Source organism: Pogona vitticeps, chromosome 10 (assembly GCF_051106095.1).
Source record: "Pogona vitticeps strain Pit_001003342236 chromosome 10, PviZW2.1, whole genome shotgun sequence".
NCBI classification, from domain to species: Eukaryota; Metazoa; Chordata; class Lepidosauria; order Squamata; family Agamidae; genus Pogona; species Pogona vitticeps.
The window spans coordinates 24536562-24555078 of record NC_135792.1 but is presented as its reverse complement, the minus strand read 5'-3'; the positions used below and the strand labels follow the sequence as shown (position 1 = coordinate 24555078).

The window sequence follows — 18517 nt, the reverse complement described above, 5'->3', positions numbered from 1 at the left end:
TATACTCCTACCCTCCCTGTATGCGCACTTATGAAGGGAACGGTGAGTAACACAGCCCAAACTGCACTTTTAGCTAAATAATAAAAATTAATTAAGTATCACGATTGTCTGCAAGGTGTAATTTTTTGCACAGAGTGGGTCTCGATCCCAAGAAACTGCAGGGAAGGATTCTGTTATTCCTTCCTGAGAGTAAGAGAGTGGTAATAGAGTGCCGCCTAGAGTAGTCGAAATGACTAGATAGGCGGGGTATAAATAAATAAATAAATAAATAAATAAATAAATAAATAAATAAATAAATAAATAAATAAAAACCTTGGCTGTACTAAGCAGAATTTGGAAACGTTACTTTTTTTAAAAAAATCACAGCTTCAAAAGTCATGTTGTTTGGGGCAATCTGGAGTCCAAAAGAAGTAACGTCTTCAAAATCTGTTCCCAAGAAAAACTAATCCTAGTGACAAGAGTGAAGCTGCAGCCTTCTTTGTTTCCTTTGCTAGATGGGCCGTCATCTCTACGCAGGACTACACATCCCACAATGCACTTCGGCATAGTCTACCCCCCCGCCGCCCCGGCAAGACATTGTTTATGCTTAAAGGGAAGCGCGAGAATCCTTTCGTTTTGAACCAACAGGGCCGCCGTCCAGGGGTCCGTTAACCGACTCCCAGGGTAGCTGGGAAATGTGGTGCTTTCTCTGCGTTAGCCCTCGGAGAGGCAAGCGGGCGAGGACTACAAGCCCCGTCGTGCCCCGCGGCCCGTCGTCTCCGGTGGTTCAGGGAAAGTGGCTTCTCCTCAGCAGCCCGGGCCGACTGCTCGGTGCGAAGTGGCGGCGTCTGCGAGAGGGAGGGAGGGGAGCCCGCTTCGCCTGACCTGGAGCTCCGGAGAGGCCCTGAGGCGGCGGCGGCCTTGCAGCAGCGGGTGGGTCGAAGGAGGCAGCCTGAGGGGGCTTCGTCGCCGGCCAGGCCGCCCTCCGGGCTTCCCCCCTCACGGCGAGGGCCCCGAAGGCGGGGGTGGGGGAAGGAGGCCTAAGCTGAGGTGATGATACTTCGTGTGTGTGTGTGTGTGTGTGTGTGTGTGTGTGTGTGTGTATGTATGTATGTATGTATGTATGTATGTATGTATGTATGTGGGGGGTGGGCGGAAGGGAGGCGTGTGCTGTGGAGAAGAAGGGCTGCTCCTCCTACCTAGAAAAATCCCTGCAAGGAGAAAGCTAACCTCACAGGGAAAAGACTCTGAGGACAGAATTAAGGGTTATACCCCTGCATGCTTTGTGCATGTGAGTGGCGATTGGGGGTGTGTGCTCTTGACAAGAAGGGCTGCTTCTCCTGTCTAAGAAATAGGCAGGTTAACATTTTTTTGATGTTTTAAATGTTTTTAAGATGTTGTTTGCTATGTTTTTATGTAGGTAAGCCGTCTCGAGTAGACCTTGTTTGGGGGGGGGGGTAAAAAATCACCCAAAGAAGACCCAGTCTAGATAGGCGGGGTATAAATCTAATCTAATAAATAAATAATAAAAAGTAAAAGTAAGAAAGTCCCCACAGGGAGAAAGCTAGCCTTTCAGGGTAAAAGTAGGGCAGACTTAAGAGAGGCTGGGCTGGCTAAGCTTTGAGGACTCTTGCAGAGCCTTCCCCCCAAAAGAAAATCCAGTTTGCATTAGGATATAGGATTGTTCAACTGCATTGGTCCCAAAAGTTTAACTAGCCTGGCTCTTTCTGCCAAGGCGGGCGCCTTGATTCGCTTTATAAAATTAGCCTTGTTTGTTTGTCACGTCTGTCCTCCACTTTGCAGCTGGAGGGGCTGTCAGAATGGCTTTTGTAGACTTGTCAAAGGGGAGAAGGTTCATGTTTTTATTTTATTTATAGGCCTTCTTTTCTTCTGTTATGTGGACTCAAGGTGGCTCACAATATAAAAAAAAAAGAATGGAATTAAAAAGTTAAACCTTTTTAAAAAAAAACACTGTAGACTAAAATACAATCAAAAGTAAATAAACATTAAGAGCTATCTTAGCATTTAAAAGATAACCCCTTGCAGGGCATAACACATTCTTCATGGTCAGCCCTCAGCTTTGGATGGACTCTGTTCCCCTCTTGAACCAGCCCCGGGAAAGTTCTTTGTTTAGTCAAGATTTTCTTTTTTTGTAATTTGAATCCCATCGTACCTTCTGGAGCTGCAGGAAAAAAGCTTGCTCCATCTACCTTTTGACACCTACATTGCTATTTGAAGATAGTAAAAGAAAGGTAGCCAGATGGAAAACTAGCATGTTCAGCGGTATGGTAGCAGGTTGAGGGGTGTTCAAGTCCCCACTCAGCCATGAAGTTTATAGACTGATGGTGGTGGGAGATTTATTCTCTCTCAGCCCACCCCCTCTCATTACAAGGTTGTTAAATATGTATATATATATATATATATCTCAAAGTATACCAGATGGAGAGGGGTGAGAACCATGAATTCTTCTTAGAAGTTCTTTGGTAGGTTATATATTTAATAAATTGGTGTACGCTTTGTCCTGAACTCACAACATTCAGTAGGCTTTCCCATATTATTTTCAGGAGTTTTCGGCGAAGAAATGAATCTCTGTTAGCCAGCTTTTGTAAGATTTCTTTTGGACTCCAATCCTGTCATTTGCAGTGGAAGGAGGTGTCCACATTATTGCAACAGATTTTTGTGAATCTCACAAGTATTGTGGCCCCTTTAAGAAAACCATAAAAGTGTGCCCTTTCAAGGACTACAACTCACTTTTTGAGACACACGAGAAAGCTGCAAACGGCAACAGATTTCTCTTGTGCCATGAATGCTGCCCCACCCCATAACCAGTGCAAATATCCTGTCATCGGTCGACAGTTTGTTCAGCCTTCTCTAAACAATCTTGTGGTAGGAAAGTGATTGAGAGGGAGACAAACCAGCTTTCACATGGGCACAAGGGCCTTTTGGAGCAGCCACAAGATAACTTGGAAGTGTGTTCTCAGCGGCCTTCCTGAACCTTGGGCACCTTGTTCATGGGGGGTGTTGTCAGTGGATGGAGGCGATTATAGTCTGGCGCTGTGTGGAAGAGCTTGGAAAGGGCTGCCTAAAACTACAATGACAGACATGTTTCTTTTAAATGAAGGCGAAGGAACTGGGAAGAACAACACCAAAAAGCCCTCCTTCTCTGGGCTGCTTCCCCTTTAACGGCCCCCGCCCAATTTATCTCATCTCACTGCTATTACTCTGGACTTGTTTTCATGAGATAGTAAACCACTGTTTGGGTTGTGCTGTTTTACATTACATTGTTTCTCCTTGCCAGTTCTCTGGCATGTCATGGAGTGAATTACAAATAGCCCTGTTCTTCTTCATCTTCATTTTCCTATAGGGAGAGATGTATTTCTTTGTTTTGCTATTATTGCTCCTGTCAAGTGCTATTATTGTTCTGTCTACCTGCAGTCTGAATGTGAATTGCCTCCATGATAAGTGGACCTTGCTCATAAGCTTCTCTTTGCTGTAATTTCTTCATGATGTTTGAATTCAGTCCTTTGCTTATCTCGCTGTTTTGCAAGCTCCCCCCCCCCTTGAATTAAAATTTCCTACAAATTTTGTAATTTGAAGGAATCTCTTTGCTCATTTCTGTGTATGTAAATGTGGTGAAACAAGCACCCTTTCTCCCATTTTTTTTCTTATATTACACACAGTCATATCATGTACTGCTTTTATACTTCTTCATGCTTTAGTAGGATGGAGCGCTTACCAATCCTGATGGGAAATATGACAGGTTAAAATGTGTTAACGATAAGGTAGCTAATATTGTGAAGTGCTTAGATTGTAAGTATCCCCTGCTTTCCTTCACTTCTGTAATGTTTGATAAAGATTTTTCTTGCAGACCTCTATGCTTACACAATGTGATAATGATTCATTTGCTTGGCAGCCGGTTTGATTACGTTGACTGTAGTCCTTGCTTCATACTTTTTCAAACATGCTAGATTTGAATTTCAGTATTTTGTTCTTGATTTATTCCATTCTCCAGTGCTTTTTAAAAAATTTGGTACAGAGTACAAGGTGGTTTATAAACATGGTGAGCAGAAGAACAGCAACAGATACTTAAAAAGAATCAAACATAGAGACATTAAAACCTATTTTGTTTAAAATGTTACAATCATCACAATTTGTTGATACAATACAGTTTTTTAAATTGGGAGAAAGGAGATACAGTATTTTTATAAAACAGCATTTTCTCTGTGTGTGCTTCAAGGCTACCTTTTCTCAGCTCTTGTGGCAGACAAAAGAATGTTCTTCAATGAAGAAGCCATCGTGGAAAGAGAAATCAGTCAGAGTTCTGTAGCTAAATAACATATTTACATCCTAATCTTACTCTGAAGGAGGGAGCTGACCCTGAATGCACACAGATAGTTGCTACTGCCAGGTTTAGATTTCTGTTTTTTTTTTTCACTTGTGAAACAAATCCCTATAGAAGTTCAGAAGCAGGTCCCGAACTATTGGTTTATCTTCAGCGGCTGATCCGCCAGGGTGTACTGCCTCTGAAAATAGGAATTCTGCTTAGGTGCTTTTGATCATAGCTTTTGATCAGCCTATCAGTTTACAGTATCTAATCCTGGACTGCAAGGAGAACAAACCTATCAATTCTAAAGGAAATCAACCCTGAGTGTTCACTGGAAGGACAGATCCTGAAGCTGAGGCTCCAGTACTTTGGCCATCTCATGAGAAGAGAAGACTCCTTGGAAAAGACCTTGATGTTAGGAAAGTGTGATGGCAAGAGGAGAAGGGGACGACCGAGGATGAGATGGCTGGACAGTGTCTGTGAAGCAACCAACATGAATTTGACACAACTCCGGGAGGCAGTAGAAGAGAGGAGGGCCTGGCGTGCTCTGGTCCATGGGGTCACGAAGAGTCGGACACGACTAAACGAAATGAAATCCTTTTTAAAAAACCTGGTGGAAATTGTACATGAAATGCTTCTATAGGGCAAGAGTAATCCATGATTTAGTACATTTATGTAATGCAATGTAATGTTAGTAATATCTTATTATGTAAAAGTAATATTAATATATTCATGGTTTAAAAATCACAATGTTAGTAGACACAAAATGATAGAAACAGAACAAGAAAATAAGGCTCTTATGAAAAGAGAAGAATCCTTTTTCCTCTAGATCTTTTCTGTCTTAAAGTCCTTTAATCTCTTACCACTGACCTTACCAGTTAGGATTATGGGGAGTTGAAGTCTAAAGTATTTGGAGGGCCCAGGATTCTCCATCTACACCCTTTGTCCAACAGCTTTAAGATTTTATGACGGACCTGCTGAAGCCAGTTGATCCCAGTGGAGTTGGCAAGAGGGGAGTTCACTTTTCCTCCCTTCCCTCATGAAATAGCTGTTGCTGTGACACAGTTTAAAAGTGTGTAAGGAGGGGATGCAGATTTGACAGATGTTAGGATGTGGGTAGTTTCCACTGGCTCTCATGAGATTTAGAGTTGTGTGAGGAGGAATTGGATTCCAGCCCGTATTATTAGTATCAGCTCGTTTGCCTAGACAATATTTGATGTATGTGACCATGGTGTGCTTATTTCTACAGGTTGTTCAGAGTTTCTAGAAACATAACTTGGCTGGATTCTGCCCAGGTCTTACCTCTTCCATCCAACATGAAGTACAGGACTCAGCTGTTGAATCCTGAGTGAGGAGACTCTTGAATCAAAGATGGAGAAAAAACGAAGAAAGAAATGAGCCTGTTTTCTAGGCTTCCGCGGAAAAGACAATGATGGCAAGACTTTTATGTACATTAGACAAAGCCTTCAGGCTGTCCACTTAGCACTTAAAAAGACACAGTTTTCTGAAACCCAAAAAAAGAAGACGGAGAACGGATTCATGGAGAAGGAACGTATGGATTGAATCCATGGAATGTGGGAGATGAAACCATATTGTTCGTGACCATGAGGCTTGCAAACATCTGGTTGTTTCTGACAGCGATCTTACTCTGTTGCCAACAGCACCTGGGGACCAAAGCTGGGAATTCCTCCCATGAAAGCCACGTGTGTCCTGAATGCTCTCGTCTCACATTAAGAGTTGAATTCTCTTCTACTGTTGTGGAACATGGTAATGAACCTTGATTCCTTTTTTTTTTCAGGGCAGATGTCATGGTAGTCCTTAATTTTCTGTTCTGCTTTAGGAAAGAGCAGATCAGGAGACAAGAGGCTCCAAGCCAGGAGTGGCCGGTATGAGGGCCTCCTGATGTTGAATGTTAACTCCTGTTATCTTTCACTGTTGGCTGATGGGAGTTTCATTCCAGCAGTGTGTATAGGGCCAGACATAACCCAGTCTGGCTTTACACGGGTGGATCATTTTCCTCTTCAGGATAGATAGCAAATGGTTAATGGTTTCAGGTTTTTTGTGTGTTCTGTATTTTCACTCCCCAAAGGAGGGGTTTGTGGGATTTCCCCCCTCAGGATCCAAAACAACCGAACCAGCTTTTGCTACCACCTCGTGAGGTGCCATTCGCTGTTCCACTACAGGCAGGGAAGTGTTTTGGGCTAGCCCTGCTTATATTTAAATGGCGAGCCATCGTTATGAACTATGAATCAGAGCATTCATCCTATTTTTCTAACCCTAGGAGGGTTTTCTAAGGAATTTCTGAGCCCATCTGGATGCAGAATCCTGTGTGTGGAGACCATTCTGTGACATATTTGAGGGTGTGGATTTAGTTCACTTAAGGTAGCAGTGTTGACTGTTGATCCTCATTGTCAGCCCAGATGAACTGAAGGTGTATTTGAGAATACAGTCAGTGCTCTCCTGTATCACCATATTGGATGATGATAGTGCTGATTGGACTGGGGAGTGGGTGGGAGAGTGGGGGACTGTGACCCTTGAGATATTCTTGTTAGTACAGTTTTCATCAGCTGTAGTTAGTGGTGATTATGGCAACTGCAGTCCAAGAACATCTGGAGGGCCTTGTTTGCCCACCCTCAGTAGCGGTAAAGGTTGTCATTGCTTTTTATTAACAGAACAAAGGGATAGAAATGTATAAATTATCATCATCATCATGCTGCATCAAGTCAATTCTGACTTATGGTAACCCTACTGAGGGTTTTTCAAGTGATTTCCCTCCCTCTGGGGGTGCCTTGGGACTGTGCAGCTTGCCAAGGCCACCCAGGCTGGCTCTTCTCTGAGGAAGCACAGAAGAATCAAACTCCCAACCTCTGGCTCTGCAGCCAGAGACCTAAACCACTGAGCCATTAATTATTTTGTTGTTTTGCCCCTTTCCAAAGGAGATCAGAATAGTGTGTGAGATTCTTACACCATTCCTTCATTTTTAAACTCTCAACAACCACATGAGTCTGGAGAATTGTGACAGCCCCAGGTTTATCCAATGAGCTTCTTGGATGTGGGAGGATTTGAATTTGGGTGTTCATAGTCCACTGAACATAATCCATGCTGAACTTTGAAGCTGGATGTATACTGAAGCACATGAGTAGCTTCAGAACCTAAATTATTAATATCTATTATCTGTTTATCAAGGTGTATAGTAACTCTATATCTGTCCTCATGTGTATCTGCATAGCATGTAGCCAATCTTGTTCTAAAATTTACTGAGACTATTTCTTAAGCATGATAAAACTATGAATGTATTTTGTATGTTCGCTTATGAGATTATATTTTCCCTTTCCGAAAGCTTGAGTTATCTTACAGTTGAGATCTTACAAATAAAGGAAAGGAAATGTAGAATAAATTAAAGGACAACATGTGTCCTTTAATTTATTCCACATTTCATTTCCTTTATTTTCTTACACATTTCCCAGAGTATATCGGTTCTAACATGTGGTCCTATATTTGCAGAATATATTGTAGCCTTCAATGGCTATTTCTCCGCACAAGCAAGAAGCAAGTTCATTTCAAGGGCACTGAAGAGCAACGACATAGAGAACTGGAGGATTGTACCCCGCAACAACCCAGCAAGTGACTACCCCAGTGATTTTGAGGTGATCCAGATCAATGAGAAACAGAAAGATGGAGTGCAGTCTCTTGAGGACCATCCTAATATCAAACGAGTTACTCCCCAGAGAAAAGTATTTCGCTCACTTAAATACACTGAAAGTAAGTATACTTAAGGTCAAGTCACAGAATAAGACAAATACCTATTCCCCCCACTTACAGCATTAAGCCTTGTGGCACAAGTGGTTCATCTGCAGTACAGCAGCTCAAATTCTGGTCAAGACCTGAGTTCAATCCCAGGAATCTAGCTCAACATTGACTCTGCCTTTCAGATTTCAAAGGTTGGTAAATTGAATACCCAGCTTGCTGGGGAGGGGGTGGCGGCAATGTGTCGCCTGCATAATTAAACTGTCAGCAGCTTAGAGAGCGCTCGATGAGTGAAGTTTTTAAATGAATTGTTGAGCCTTACTGCTTTGAATGTGTCTTTGGTGTTGCTTTTGTGTACTGTTTTTCAGTGTGGCATTTCTTTGAACTTTTGTTTAGTATTTATATACTTATTAGCTTTAAATATTGTCTTTGAATGATGTAAGCCCGGTTAAGGAGAAAGGTGGGGTAGAAAAGTTTTAAATAAACAAATAATGTGGAGGGAGGGAGGGAGGGATGGACCGACCAGGAAGCTTTGCTTTCCCAAAGTCTTGCCTTCTGCTCATAATGAGTATTTTGCTAGTATCCTTTAATGATTAGTTTCTTTGCCTGTATTGAGCCTGTATTTTCAGTCTTGTGAGAGCAAGGCAGGTCATGTGTCTCTGACCTCAGCTACTTGGCACAATCTCAGGAAGAGACTTTGCCCTCTCCTTGGACCTGAGGTCATGCTGAACTTTGGTGGGGCTCGAAGCACCAGGACTTGTCACCATTTTCCAAATGCCTTTGGAACATTATGGACATCCAAGCCATACATGGCCCCTCCCTCAAGTTAAGGAATGGGAGGCGGGTTGACAGCAGCCATCACTTTTGGCCAATGTCCAAAGTTAATGGAGATGATATGGCAATTTAGATATGATCTATGGGTTAGGAGCCAAAGTGCTTATGTAGTTCTGATATTTTGTTTACTAGAAGCAGTTTTCTTTACAAGGAATGGACATTTTGTTTCTGATAATCCATTTTAGGAAACAGCTCTGTATTGTCTTCATCCATGGCTAGAGTCCATCATCCTTTAAAGCTGAACAATCCATTTACTAATTTGTACTTATATCTTTAGTAGTTTGATTGGATATAAGAGATATGTGCACGGCAGATTAATAACTTCTGTGCTAATTAAGGCCTCAGTCCATCAAGGCCATAAATTGAAAATAGCCTCAAATCCTTGAAGACATATACATAATAAAATTAATTAGTGAAGATGTTTGTTTTCACTTTCTTTAAAATGTGGAGAGAAAAAGTGGATTTTTTTTCTGTTCAGTGACATTTTAAAATTCAAAACTTGTATTTTTACAACACAGTATCTGTTGTCATAGTGTATGTGTGAGAGAGGGGAGACCTAACACTGGGAATTTTAAAAACATAGGAGCATTTCAAATGTACATTTATTGCAGGATTCTAAGAATTTCTCCGCATGGTTGGGTGATCAACAAAGAGGTACTAAATCAAATGAAAGAAGGTCAGGAAATCATAAAGCACCAACAAAACAGACAACTAGAATACTTTGGTCACATAACAGTAAATGCAGATTGTAACAGCAGATTAATTGAGGTGAAATTAAAATGGGGAAAGACATGGAAAAATGAGGACTTGCTGGCTGAAAAAAAGGGGGACTGATTTAGTTGCAATGCAGTATCATTGTTTGGAGTTGTGGCACCCAGAATCAGAATAACCATGATGACCTCCAACATCCAGTAGGAGGGGAGCAGCAAAAAAGATTATTTTGTTACATCAACACTTATATGTCTTATTGTTATTATGCACACGCAAATATGTATGCAGGGATGTATCCATTCTTGCATATGTGCACACACTCTCACACACAAGAGCTGCTTAGTGCTTGAGCAACGTGATTTATCAGCTTTTAATATTGTTTCCCTAACACTTCCATTTCTAGCTGACTCGGCATTTCCATGCAACGACACCAGATGGACGCAAAAATGGCAGTCGTCTCGTCCCTTAAGAAGGGCCAGCCTGTCCCTGGGTTCTGGGTTCTGGCATGCCACAGGCAGGCACTCCAGCAGGCGCTTGCTAAGAGCCATACCCCGGCAAGTTGCTCAGACACTCCAGGCAGATGTTCTCTGGCAAATGGGCTTCACAGGTATTTGTCTTTTTGCAGAGACGATGAATATCACGTCCCCCAGTCGTGGGAATGATGCAGCCTTTCACTTGGGCCAGCTGTTGCATGCTATCACTGAAAGTTGCCTTTTCCAATATGGTGTGAGAACAACTAGCGTTTGCATTCTAAGGAGCAGAGGCTATAACCTTAGGGAGAACCTGCATTCCTTATGAATGCCCTTCCCTTCCAGTGGTGTAACTACACAAGACCATGTGGCCAAGTGGTCTTACTTGCTGCTAGACCGTTAGGAAGCTTAGGTATTTTAATTTATTTATTTACAAGATTTTTTTTTAGCCGCACCATTACCAGTGGTCTCTGAGCGGCGTACAACAATACTAAAACTTTAAAAACATTAAAGCCATTAAAAATAGGCAATATTATAATAATACTCTATATTAAAAACAGTCATTAAAACATTAATATTACTAAATCCTGCTGCTCGTATGGCCAGCTAAAGAATACTATTTAATTAAAATGCTGGCTGAGCAGTAAGGTCTTTGCCTGGCGTGGAAAAGCCAAAAGTGTTGGAGCCAAGCGGATCTCTATAGGGAGGGTGTTCCGAAGTTGGGGGGGGGCAATAGCTGAAGAAGGCCCTATTTCGGCATGCCGTCCCCCTCACCTCTTTCAGGGATGGCACCTTCAGAAGGGCCTCCTGGCCTGATCTTAGAGGATGGGTAGGCTCATATGGAAGAAGCCGGTCCTTTAGTAACCAGGTCCTAAGCCGTTTAGGGCTTTATATGTCAATTTAATGTTATTAAGTAAGCACTTTGAATTGGTCCCGAGGAGCAACTGGCAGCCAGTGTAAATTTTTCAGAGCCGGCATGATACGAGTCTTTGCGGCGGCACCACGTTTAGTAAAGCATTCAGGGGGAGTGTTAACTCCCACGCACAAAGGAAAAAGTCCTTCAGAGAATTAGGCCAAGTACCTCTCTCCCGTGTGCACTCTGTAACTTTGTCAACCCTCTTCCGGGACAATAGGTGCTGGAGTAAGAGTGGCTGTCTTTGACACTGGACTGAGCGAGAAGCATCCCCATTTCAAGAACGTAAAAGAGAGGACAAACTGGACCAATGAGCGGACCTTGGATGATGGTAGAGTTCATTATTTAATTTGCTTTGCTGCTCTAAACACATTCTCTGCTGTGTGCTGTATAGATGCCTTTAGAATGCAGGGTTTGTTCCTCAAGAGCACACCGGTCTGACCCTGAAGATAGTGAGTGTGCTGAGTTCAGAATAGTGTTCATATCTTAACCTTTTTTCTACATGTGGAACCTTAAAAGGCTATTATATTTTAATGTGAGCTTTTGTGGACATGTCAGCTTCATCAGACCTATGGAAACAGAATGAAAACTTGAATGAAATATCAGTTTCATATTAAATTTTGATTGGCTCTTGGAAATAGGTTACATTTGCATGCAGTGATTTAAAGCTTCTTTTGTTTTAGTGCTCTACCTGTGTGTGTACCTGTTTTGTAAAGGGAACTATGAATACATGTAATTCGATAGCCTCTCACAGCTTAACAAAAATTTGAAATTACAAGCGCAGCTCCTGAAAGAGGGATATTGAATTTCTACCCGCTTATGTGCACTTTCTCTGCCTCTTCTCATATACTTTGATCTTCTATTGATGTCACTTGAACGTATTCTCAAGTGCAGACATGCTTGCTAGCAGATCCCTTTTAATGATTCGCTTTCTCAGATGTAACGATAACTTACTGCTGGTTGCAAATTAGAAAAAGAACATATGAGGAGTGATTGGGGCCTGACAGCTTCGTTTGCGACTATGTAATTGATTTCATTTTGTTACCGCTTCATGGGAAGACTTTTTCTAGCTGATACGAGTGCAGTAAAATTTCTTTTCTATTTTTTTTTTCAAAGTCTATATTAGGACAGTGTCTTTATTTGGCCAATTAAAAAGAAAATGAAAAAAAAAAACCACAGTGACCCTTGCACACTTCATTCATAGTGTGAACCATCATTCCAAATGAAAACAATCTCTCCCCCCCCCCCAAAAAAGGAGGAGGAATCTAATCTAATGCTTGTGTTCAACAGGTTTGGGCCATGGGACTTTTGTAGCTGGTGTGATAGCAAGCATGAGAGAATGCCAGGGATTTGCCCCAGACTCAGAACTCCATATATTTCGTGTCTTCACTAACAGCCAGGTATGCTGCTGATATTAACGTTATTCTGATTTTTATGAACTCAAACTTGATGTTGTGCATGCCCTCCACTTTGTTTACTGTCAAGGGGTGTTTGTTATGGAATGTTCATATTTTGAAATAACCTGCTACAGTGCTCAAATTAGAGTCTTCTGATTTCTGAGTGATCACTGTCTTGTAAACCCTGAAAAGGGTCACCATCAGTCAGGATTGACCTGACCGTGCATGATTAATTTTTTATTATTATTTTGAAGTTTGATGTGAAACACTGCCATGACATTGTAAAAGCAGCTATGCTTTTAAAGTCATGAGTTTAAAATGCTGCTATTGGGGAGGAAATACTTTCCACACACCCCTTTGCTGTCCTTGAGCATTCTGTTTGGAGGTGTAGCCAATGTATGTGTCCGTGTATGCCTCTCAACTTAAAAAAAAAAATACGTTTTCCTTTCTTGCACTGATGAGTATTAAAATGAGTTTCCTTCATACACAGGTCTCCTATACATCTTGGTTTCTGGATGCCTTCAACTATGCCATCTTAAAGAAGATCGATGTATTAAACCTCAGCATTGGCGGCCCCGATTTCATGGATCATCCTTTTGTTGACAAGGTGAATAGAACCCTGTAGATGGTGTCAGAGTTGGCGGGTCTCTGAAGCGCAGATGACAGGTGGCTGCTGGGCTCTTGTTCCTCTTTAGGTGTCCCAAAGACTTCTTCCGGTTGACCATTGTCAGAACAAAATACTAGGCTGGAATCCCGCACAGTTCTCATTCCATCTTTGACTTTGATCATGGTTTTTCTCAGTTTAACCATTGTTCTTGGTCACATTCAGATTAATTTAAACGGAGCTTCAGCAAAGAGTTTCCAAATTATGATTTTTTTTTTTTAAAAGCAAAGCCATCTGGACTGCTGCCGTGGGTGTTGCCAATACTTAAGCTGCCTTTTGCTATGTAGAGCTTGGCACAATACTGTGTTTCGAATCATGGATGCAGAAGTGCAACACCCCACATTAATAAAACAGAGAATGGGGGGTTGTGGTTTTGTTTTGTTTTTTTGAATAATTGAACCTAGTTTAGCCTGCAGAGGCTTCATCCTCAGGGGAAACAGCTGAAACAGGTTTATTACATCCATTGGGGTCTAAAAGATGACATGCTTGCAGAAGTGGCGCAGTTTCAGATGTCTTACTTGGAAACAGAGCCATACTGTATAACTTTGACGATACTGAAGGTTACTTAGTACAGAAAAATGATATACGGTGGATGGATGTGCTTACTGTTATGCATGATATATAGTGATGGGGAGAGCTTTTCTTCATCTCCCAATTCATCATCCATGGAAGCAGAATAGCAAGAGATTCAGGACAAATAAAAAAATTTTTTGACACAGTTCATAAATGTTTGAACTCTTTTAGGTATGGGAGCTGACAGCCAACAATGTGATCATGGTCTCTGCTATTGGAAATGATGGCCCTTTATATGGGTAAGAACTGTTGCTGTGTTGATCCAATGATGTTTTCTTACAGAGCAGTGTTAATTGATTAAGTAACCATTTCTCCATCAGAAAAAAACGTGTGAAATGTTTTCCTTTCATAAAAAGAATACTCCCAGTGATGATATCCAGTGCAAGTGTTATTGTCTTTTCCCTTTAGAAAAAAAAATTGGTCCTACCTGTTAGCTTCTTGTTTCATAAATGTGATCATTGTTTTTGGAAAGCAGTCATCAGAGGAAACAGTATCCTGAATGCAGGGAAATGTACTCATATTGAAACCCCACTGAATGTGGAGGATGCAAGTTACGAGTGATTGTAGCCCTATTGCGCTCAATAGGTCATAAAAGGAAAGAAAGCTACAGTGGTTTCTAGGGAGTAAGACCCACTGGGTGTACTGGGTGATTCAGGTGTGTTTTTTTGTGAAAGGGAGCCAGTTTGTTGTAGTGTCACACTAGTGCTGGGGAGATGTAGACTTTAATCCTTTATTGTGAAGTTCACTACGTGCTCGTAGGCCGGCTACACAGTCTTAGTCTAACCTAATGTGATGATGGTGCCAATTACAGAATTAAAGGGGGGGGGAACAGGAGGAAGAAGCAAAGGAGGGGGAACTATGTGTACTGTCTTCTTGAGTAAAGATAAGATATCATTTAAAAAATAATAAATGTAAATACTTATTTCAGCACGCTTAACAACCCAGCTGACCAAATGGATGTAATTGGTGTAGGTGGCATTGACTTCGAAGATAACATTGCCCGGTTTTCCTCAAGGGGCATGACCACATGGGTATGCATGTTATTTATTATTCCATTGTTTGTTTGTTTTATTGATAGACCTCCTTGTATGTTTGATTAATATAATGCTAAGGCTATGATGTTGGAATAAATGAAACAAATGATTAATTCTGTGATTTTGTTTTCCTTCAAGGAACTACCTGGTGGTTATGGGAGGGTCAAGCCTGACATAGTGACCTACGGTTCTGGCGTGAGAGGTTCTGGCATGAAGGGCGGGTGCCGCTCTCTCTCTGGGACCAGCGTGGCCTCTCCTGTGGTGGCAGGTGCCGTCACTCTGTTGGTAAGGTAAGGGCTCAGTGAAAATAATGTGTAGAACACCCGCCGTCTTTTATGACAGGGCTGTAGCTCCCCCAGCCAGCTCATCCAGTGTTCCTATGGGATAGGAGCAAAAGTCTCAATAACGTTTGCAAGGCCGCAGTCTTGGCTTATGATCAAGGTTATTTGTCCCTGGAAGAGGTGCGAGGGGGTGGCTGTTACGAAAACAGAGCAGCGTTTTCAACATTTTAAAGCATGTGGAAGAAGCAATATTCTTTGTTTTGAACGTGGAAAGCATGTTTCATCTGCTGTTGCGCTGGCAGTGAAAACAATCCTAAAATCAGATCAGTTCATCCATGTCACACCGATGAAGGTGAAGAGGCTAAGTTGGGAGATTGTGCATTGCCCAGTTGAACAGAGAGTTTGTGACTGGCGTGAGCTTGATCCGGACGTGTCCTGACTCTTAGCCGTAGGACCCCTTTCTCTTCTACTCCACGACACATTTCCAAGTGCAGAGGGCTCTTGCACCCCCTTTGTGAACTTCAAAGGAATTGAGGCGTTAAAGGAAATGAAAGCCCTTGGCTGCACAGTGTAGTCTTTCTCATTCAGTAACCTTGTTCAAATGCAGCTTACTTATTTTCTGAAGGAATCACTCCTTTCCTACATTGTCTTGAGACAATGGAAGTGGTTTTAGCAGTGTCATAGGCGCTTATTGCTTTCATGGCGCCGTACCATCTTCTGCAATGAGATTTCTTCATTTGAAGTTGCTAATAAAACATCCGTTCCCTTCTGCATTCTCAGTTTCACAAAAAAAGAGGCTTTGACGTTTTAGCATATAAAATAACTCCATATCTAGAAATGCTGATAAAATATTTTTTTAGTATTGAACCTCTGAATTCACTTGAACTTTTGGGTCAGACTCCTGTGTCTGCTCCTGAGTAGAAAATGTATTACGTTTGTATTTATTTTAAAATGTGTAGTCTGGTTCTCTGTACAGATGCACAAATCGAACCGAACGGGTGTTCCATTAGCATAAATGATGAGATTCCCACCCATACCCTCAGTTTTTAGCAGAAGTCACTTATTAAGCAAACAGCTCTGGTATTAGCTAAAAACACTGAATGTCAGAGGTAACATTTTTTGGTAATAAAATGAATTATATAAATGACGCTGTGATTCATAAATAACCGCTCAGCACACTGCCTAGGTAGTAATCTTGCAACTGTTTCTGATTTTTAGCACAGTTCAGAAGCGTGAATTGGTGAACCCAGGTAGCATGAAGCAGGCTCTGATCGCGTCAGCACGCCGACTTCCTGGAGTCAACATGTTTGAGCAGGGACATGGCAAGCTGGATCTCCTTAGAGCCTACCAGATCCTCAACAGTTATAAACCACAGGCCAGGTGAGGTGGTTCAGAAACGGTCAGAAGGAACCCTTGTGTTGAAGGATAGGTTGGTCAAGAAGACATTGGCTCTTTGCATAACACAAAGGACTTCAAGTGGCTTCTCCTTCTTCCAGTTTGGCAGCTGCCAATGTGTTGTTGTTAGGCAAGCGTTTCTGAGAGATCTGATGGTGAGGATGCAGGGTGACTGGGTGTTGTTGTTGGAAAATTGCACAAGCACCTGTGAATGTTAATTATCGTTGTCTTGCAGTACTTTAAATATGGAGATTATGTTAAGGATAACTTGGCAGTACCTTAAAACAGTAGTGTTCCACCTTAGGTCCCCAGGTGCGCTTGGTCTAAACTCCCAGATGCCTTCACCGTCAGCTGTACTTTTTCCAAGGGCCTTTAGAACGCCACCCTGTTAATGATTGCGTCTTGACAGATACGAGCGCATCACTTCATGTTCAGAGTTGGGGCACTGCATGCAGAAATGAAAGACGTTGCTCTCGTTTCAGCATCAGGTTAAAACAGATTTATTTGCTCAGCCATTTTACAGTTTTAAGTTAATTTGTGCTGGTTCTTGTCTTTATGCCTCTATACTGTTTCTGCTTTTATGTTCTTGTTATGGCTTACCAAGGTTAGACAGGGCCACTGGGGAAGTATTTAAAATTGCCAGGTGGGGATCTATCCTGGCCTGCCAAATTGCTATTCGTGTGTTCAGTCATTTCCTTTAATTTTTCTTCCTGTCATGGTTAATGTTCTTTCTCAAACAATAATGAAGCAGAATAATATATCTATACCCACTGTGTTTCCAGGCTTAGTTTCAAATCAAAAATTTCCTGGGTAGTGAAAACTGCCTTCCTTTATGTATCTTTTAGCAGTTAATTAATAACTTATTAAATTGTGTTTGTATTTTTGCCCCCCATTCTGTAGTTTGAGCCCCAGCTACATCGACTTGACAGAATGCCCCTACATGTGGCCGTATTGCTCCCAGCCTATTTACTACGGAGGCATGCCAGCCATCGTGAATGTTACCATCCTTAATGGAATGGGAGTCACTGGGAGGATTGTGGACAAGGTAGGGTTTGGAAGAGGATTGTTGCTTCCACTGGCACAAGCTTACAAAAGTTGTTTGGGGGTGGGGAAATGCAACTTCCAGAATTCCCCACCCTGCAGCATGAACAATGGGAGAAGTCAGTCATGTCTGCATGAGGCTGTCATGATTCAGAGGATGATTGGCAGGGCCGCTGTGACCTGCACAAGCTGTGTTCACCTGCCCTGCCTAGATACCGCTAGATGTCTGACCATGGGGATTTCTAACCAGCTTACTTTCTGCTTTCTGCTGCACAGCCTGAATGGCAACCCTATTTGCCACAGAACGGAGATTACATTGAGGTGGCTTTTTCCTATTCCCCTATTCTGTGGCCGTGGTCTGGATACCTCGCGATTTCTATCTCTGTAGCGAAGAAAGCAGGCATGTGGGAAGGCATTGCACAGGGGCATGTCATGATCACGATCTCCTCCCCTGCAGAAAATGAGGTACGTTTGCTATGCTTGTATGCTGTTTAATAAACCTGTATCAGATGCTTTGTAGATTTTGTTGGGGTATCGGATTCAGCTTCACAAGCACACTTGGAGATACTCAGTCGTTGATACTGTAGGTAAAATTTGTCATTGGGAGATTAGTCTATTCTAGCTAAGGAGGCTTGGCAACCTTGATTGGTGTGAGCCCTGAGAAATTTAACTTGGCAGTTGAATTAAGGAAGTTTACCCTGTAAAGGTTAAGCAGAGGCATAAGAGATTTTTATCTCCAGCTCTGAAAAGCAATGTAGACTTCTGGTTTCTGCCACACTGCTTGGAAGGTCTACATGTTGGGTTTCCTATATGATGCATACAAATTTTATTTCTTACTTTTTTTCTGATACAATTCTAGTTGAGATTGAAATATGTTGCTTTCTCTGTACTGGATATGCTGGTATAGAGTTGTCTTAGGTGGAGATGTGGGGGGGAAATCTACAGAATTGTCAGTTTTCAGCAAAAGCTGAAGAGCGCCTCTTAGGAGTTTAACAACCACTGTAGATTTCACAAGAACAAGACAGTAAGCACTTTTTCCCTCTCATCAAAGTTTCCATTATTTGCACAAAATACTTATGTCTTTCCTCTTTGTAAAGCAAAGTACACACGCAAACACAGATTGAATAACTGATGGCGCAGAAGTACACCAACAG

The 18517-nt window shown here is 42.0% G+C and overlaps 1 protein-coding gene across 1 annotated transcript in view; it reads left to right on the top strand.

Annotated features, from left to right (window-relative positions):
• Window positions 1-891: 891 nt before the first annotated feature.
• The window catches only part of MBTPS1 (membrane bound transcription factor peptidase, site 1), a 34752-nt gene continuing 17126 nt past the window's right edge, over window positions 892-18517 (top strand). Inside the window, exons 1-13 of the mRNA XM_072980515.2 lie at window positions 892-1029; window positions 5553-6070; window positions 7808-8065; window positions 9999-10202; window positions 11199-11309; window positions 12269-12378; window positions 12866-12982; window positions 13784-13851; window positions 14541-14643; window positions 14785-14936; window positions 16146-16307; window positions 17223-17367; window positions 17640-17828. Coding sequence (XP_072836616.2) covers window positions 5908-6070; window positions 7808-8065; window positions 9999-10202; window positions 11199-11309; window positions 12269-12378; window positions 12866-12982; window positions 13784-13851; window positions 14541-14643; window positions 14785-14936; window positions 16146-16307; window positions 17223-17367; window positions 17640-17828 — 1782 coding nt within the window. The 5' untranslated portion in view covers window positions 892-1029; window positions 5553-5907. The remainder of the gene's footprint in view (window positions 1030-5552; window positions 6071-7807; window positions 8066-9998; window positions 10203-11198; window positions 11310-12268; window positions 12379-12865; window positions 12983-13783; window positions 13852-14540; window positions 14644-14784; window positions 14937-16145; window positions 16308-17222; window positions 17368-17639; window positions 17829-18517) is intronic.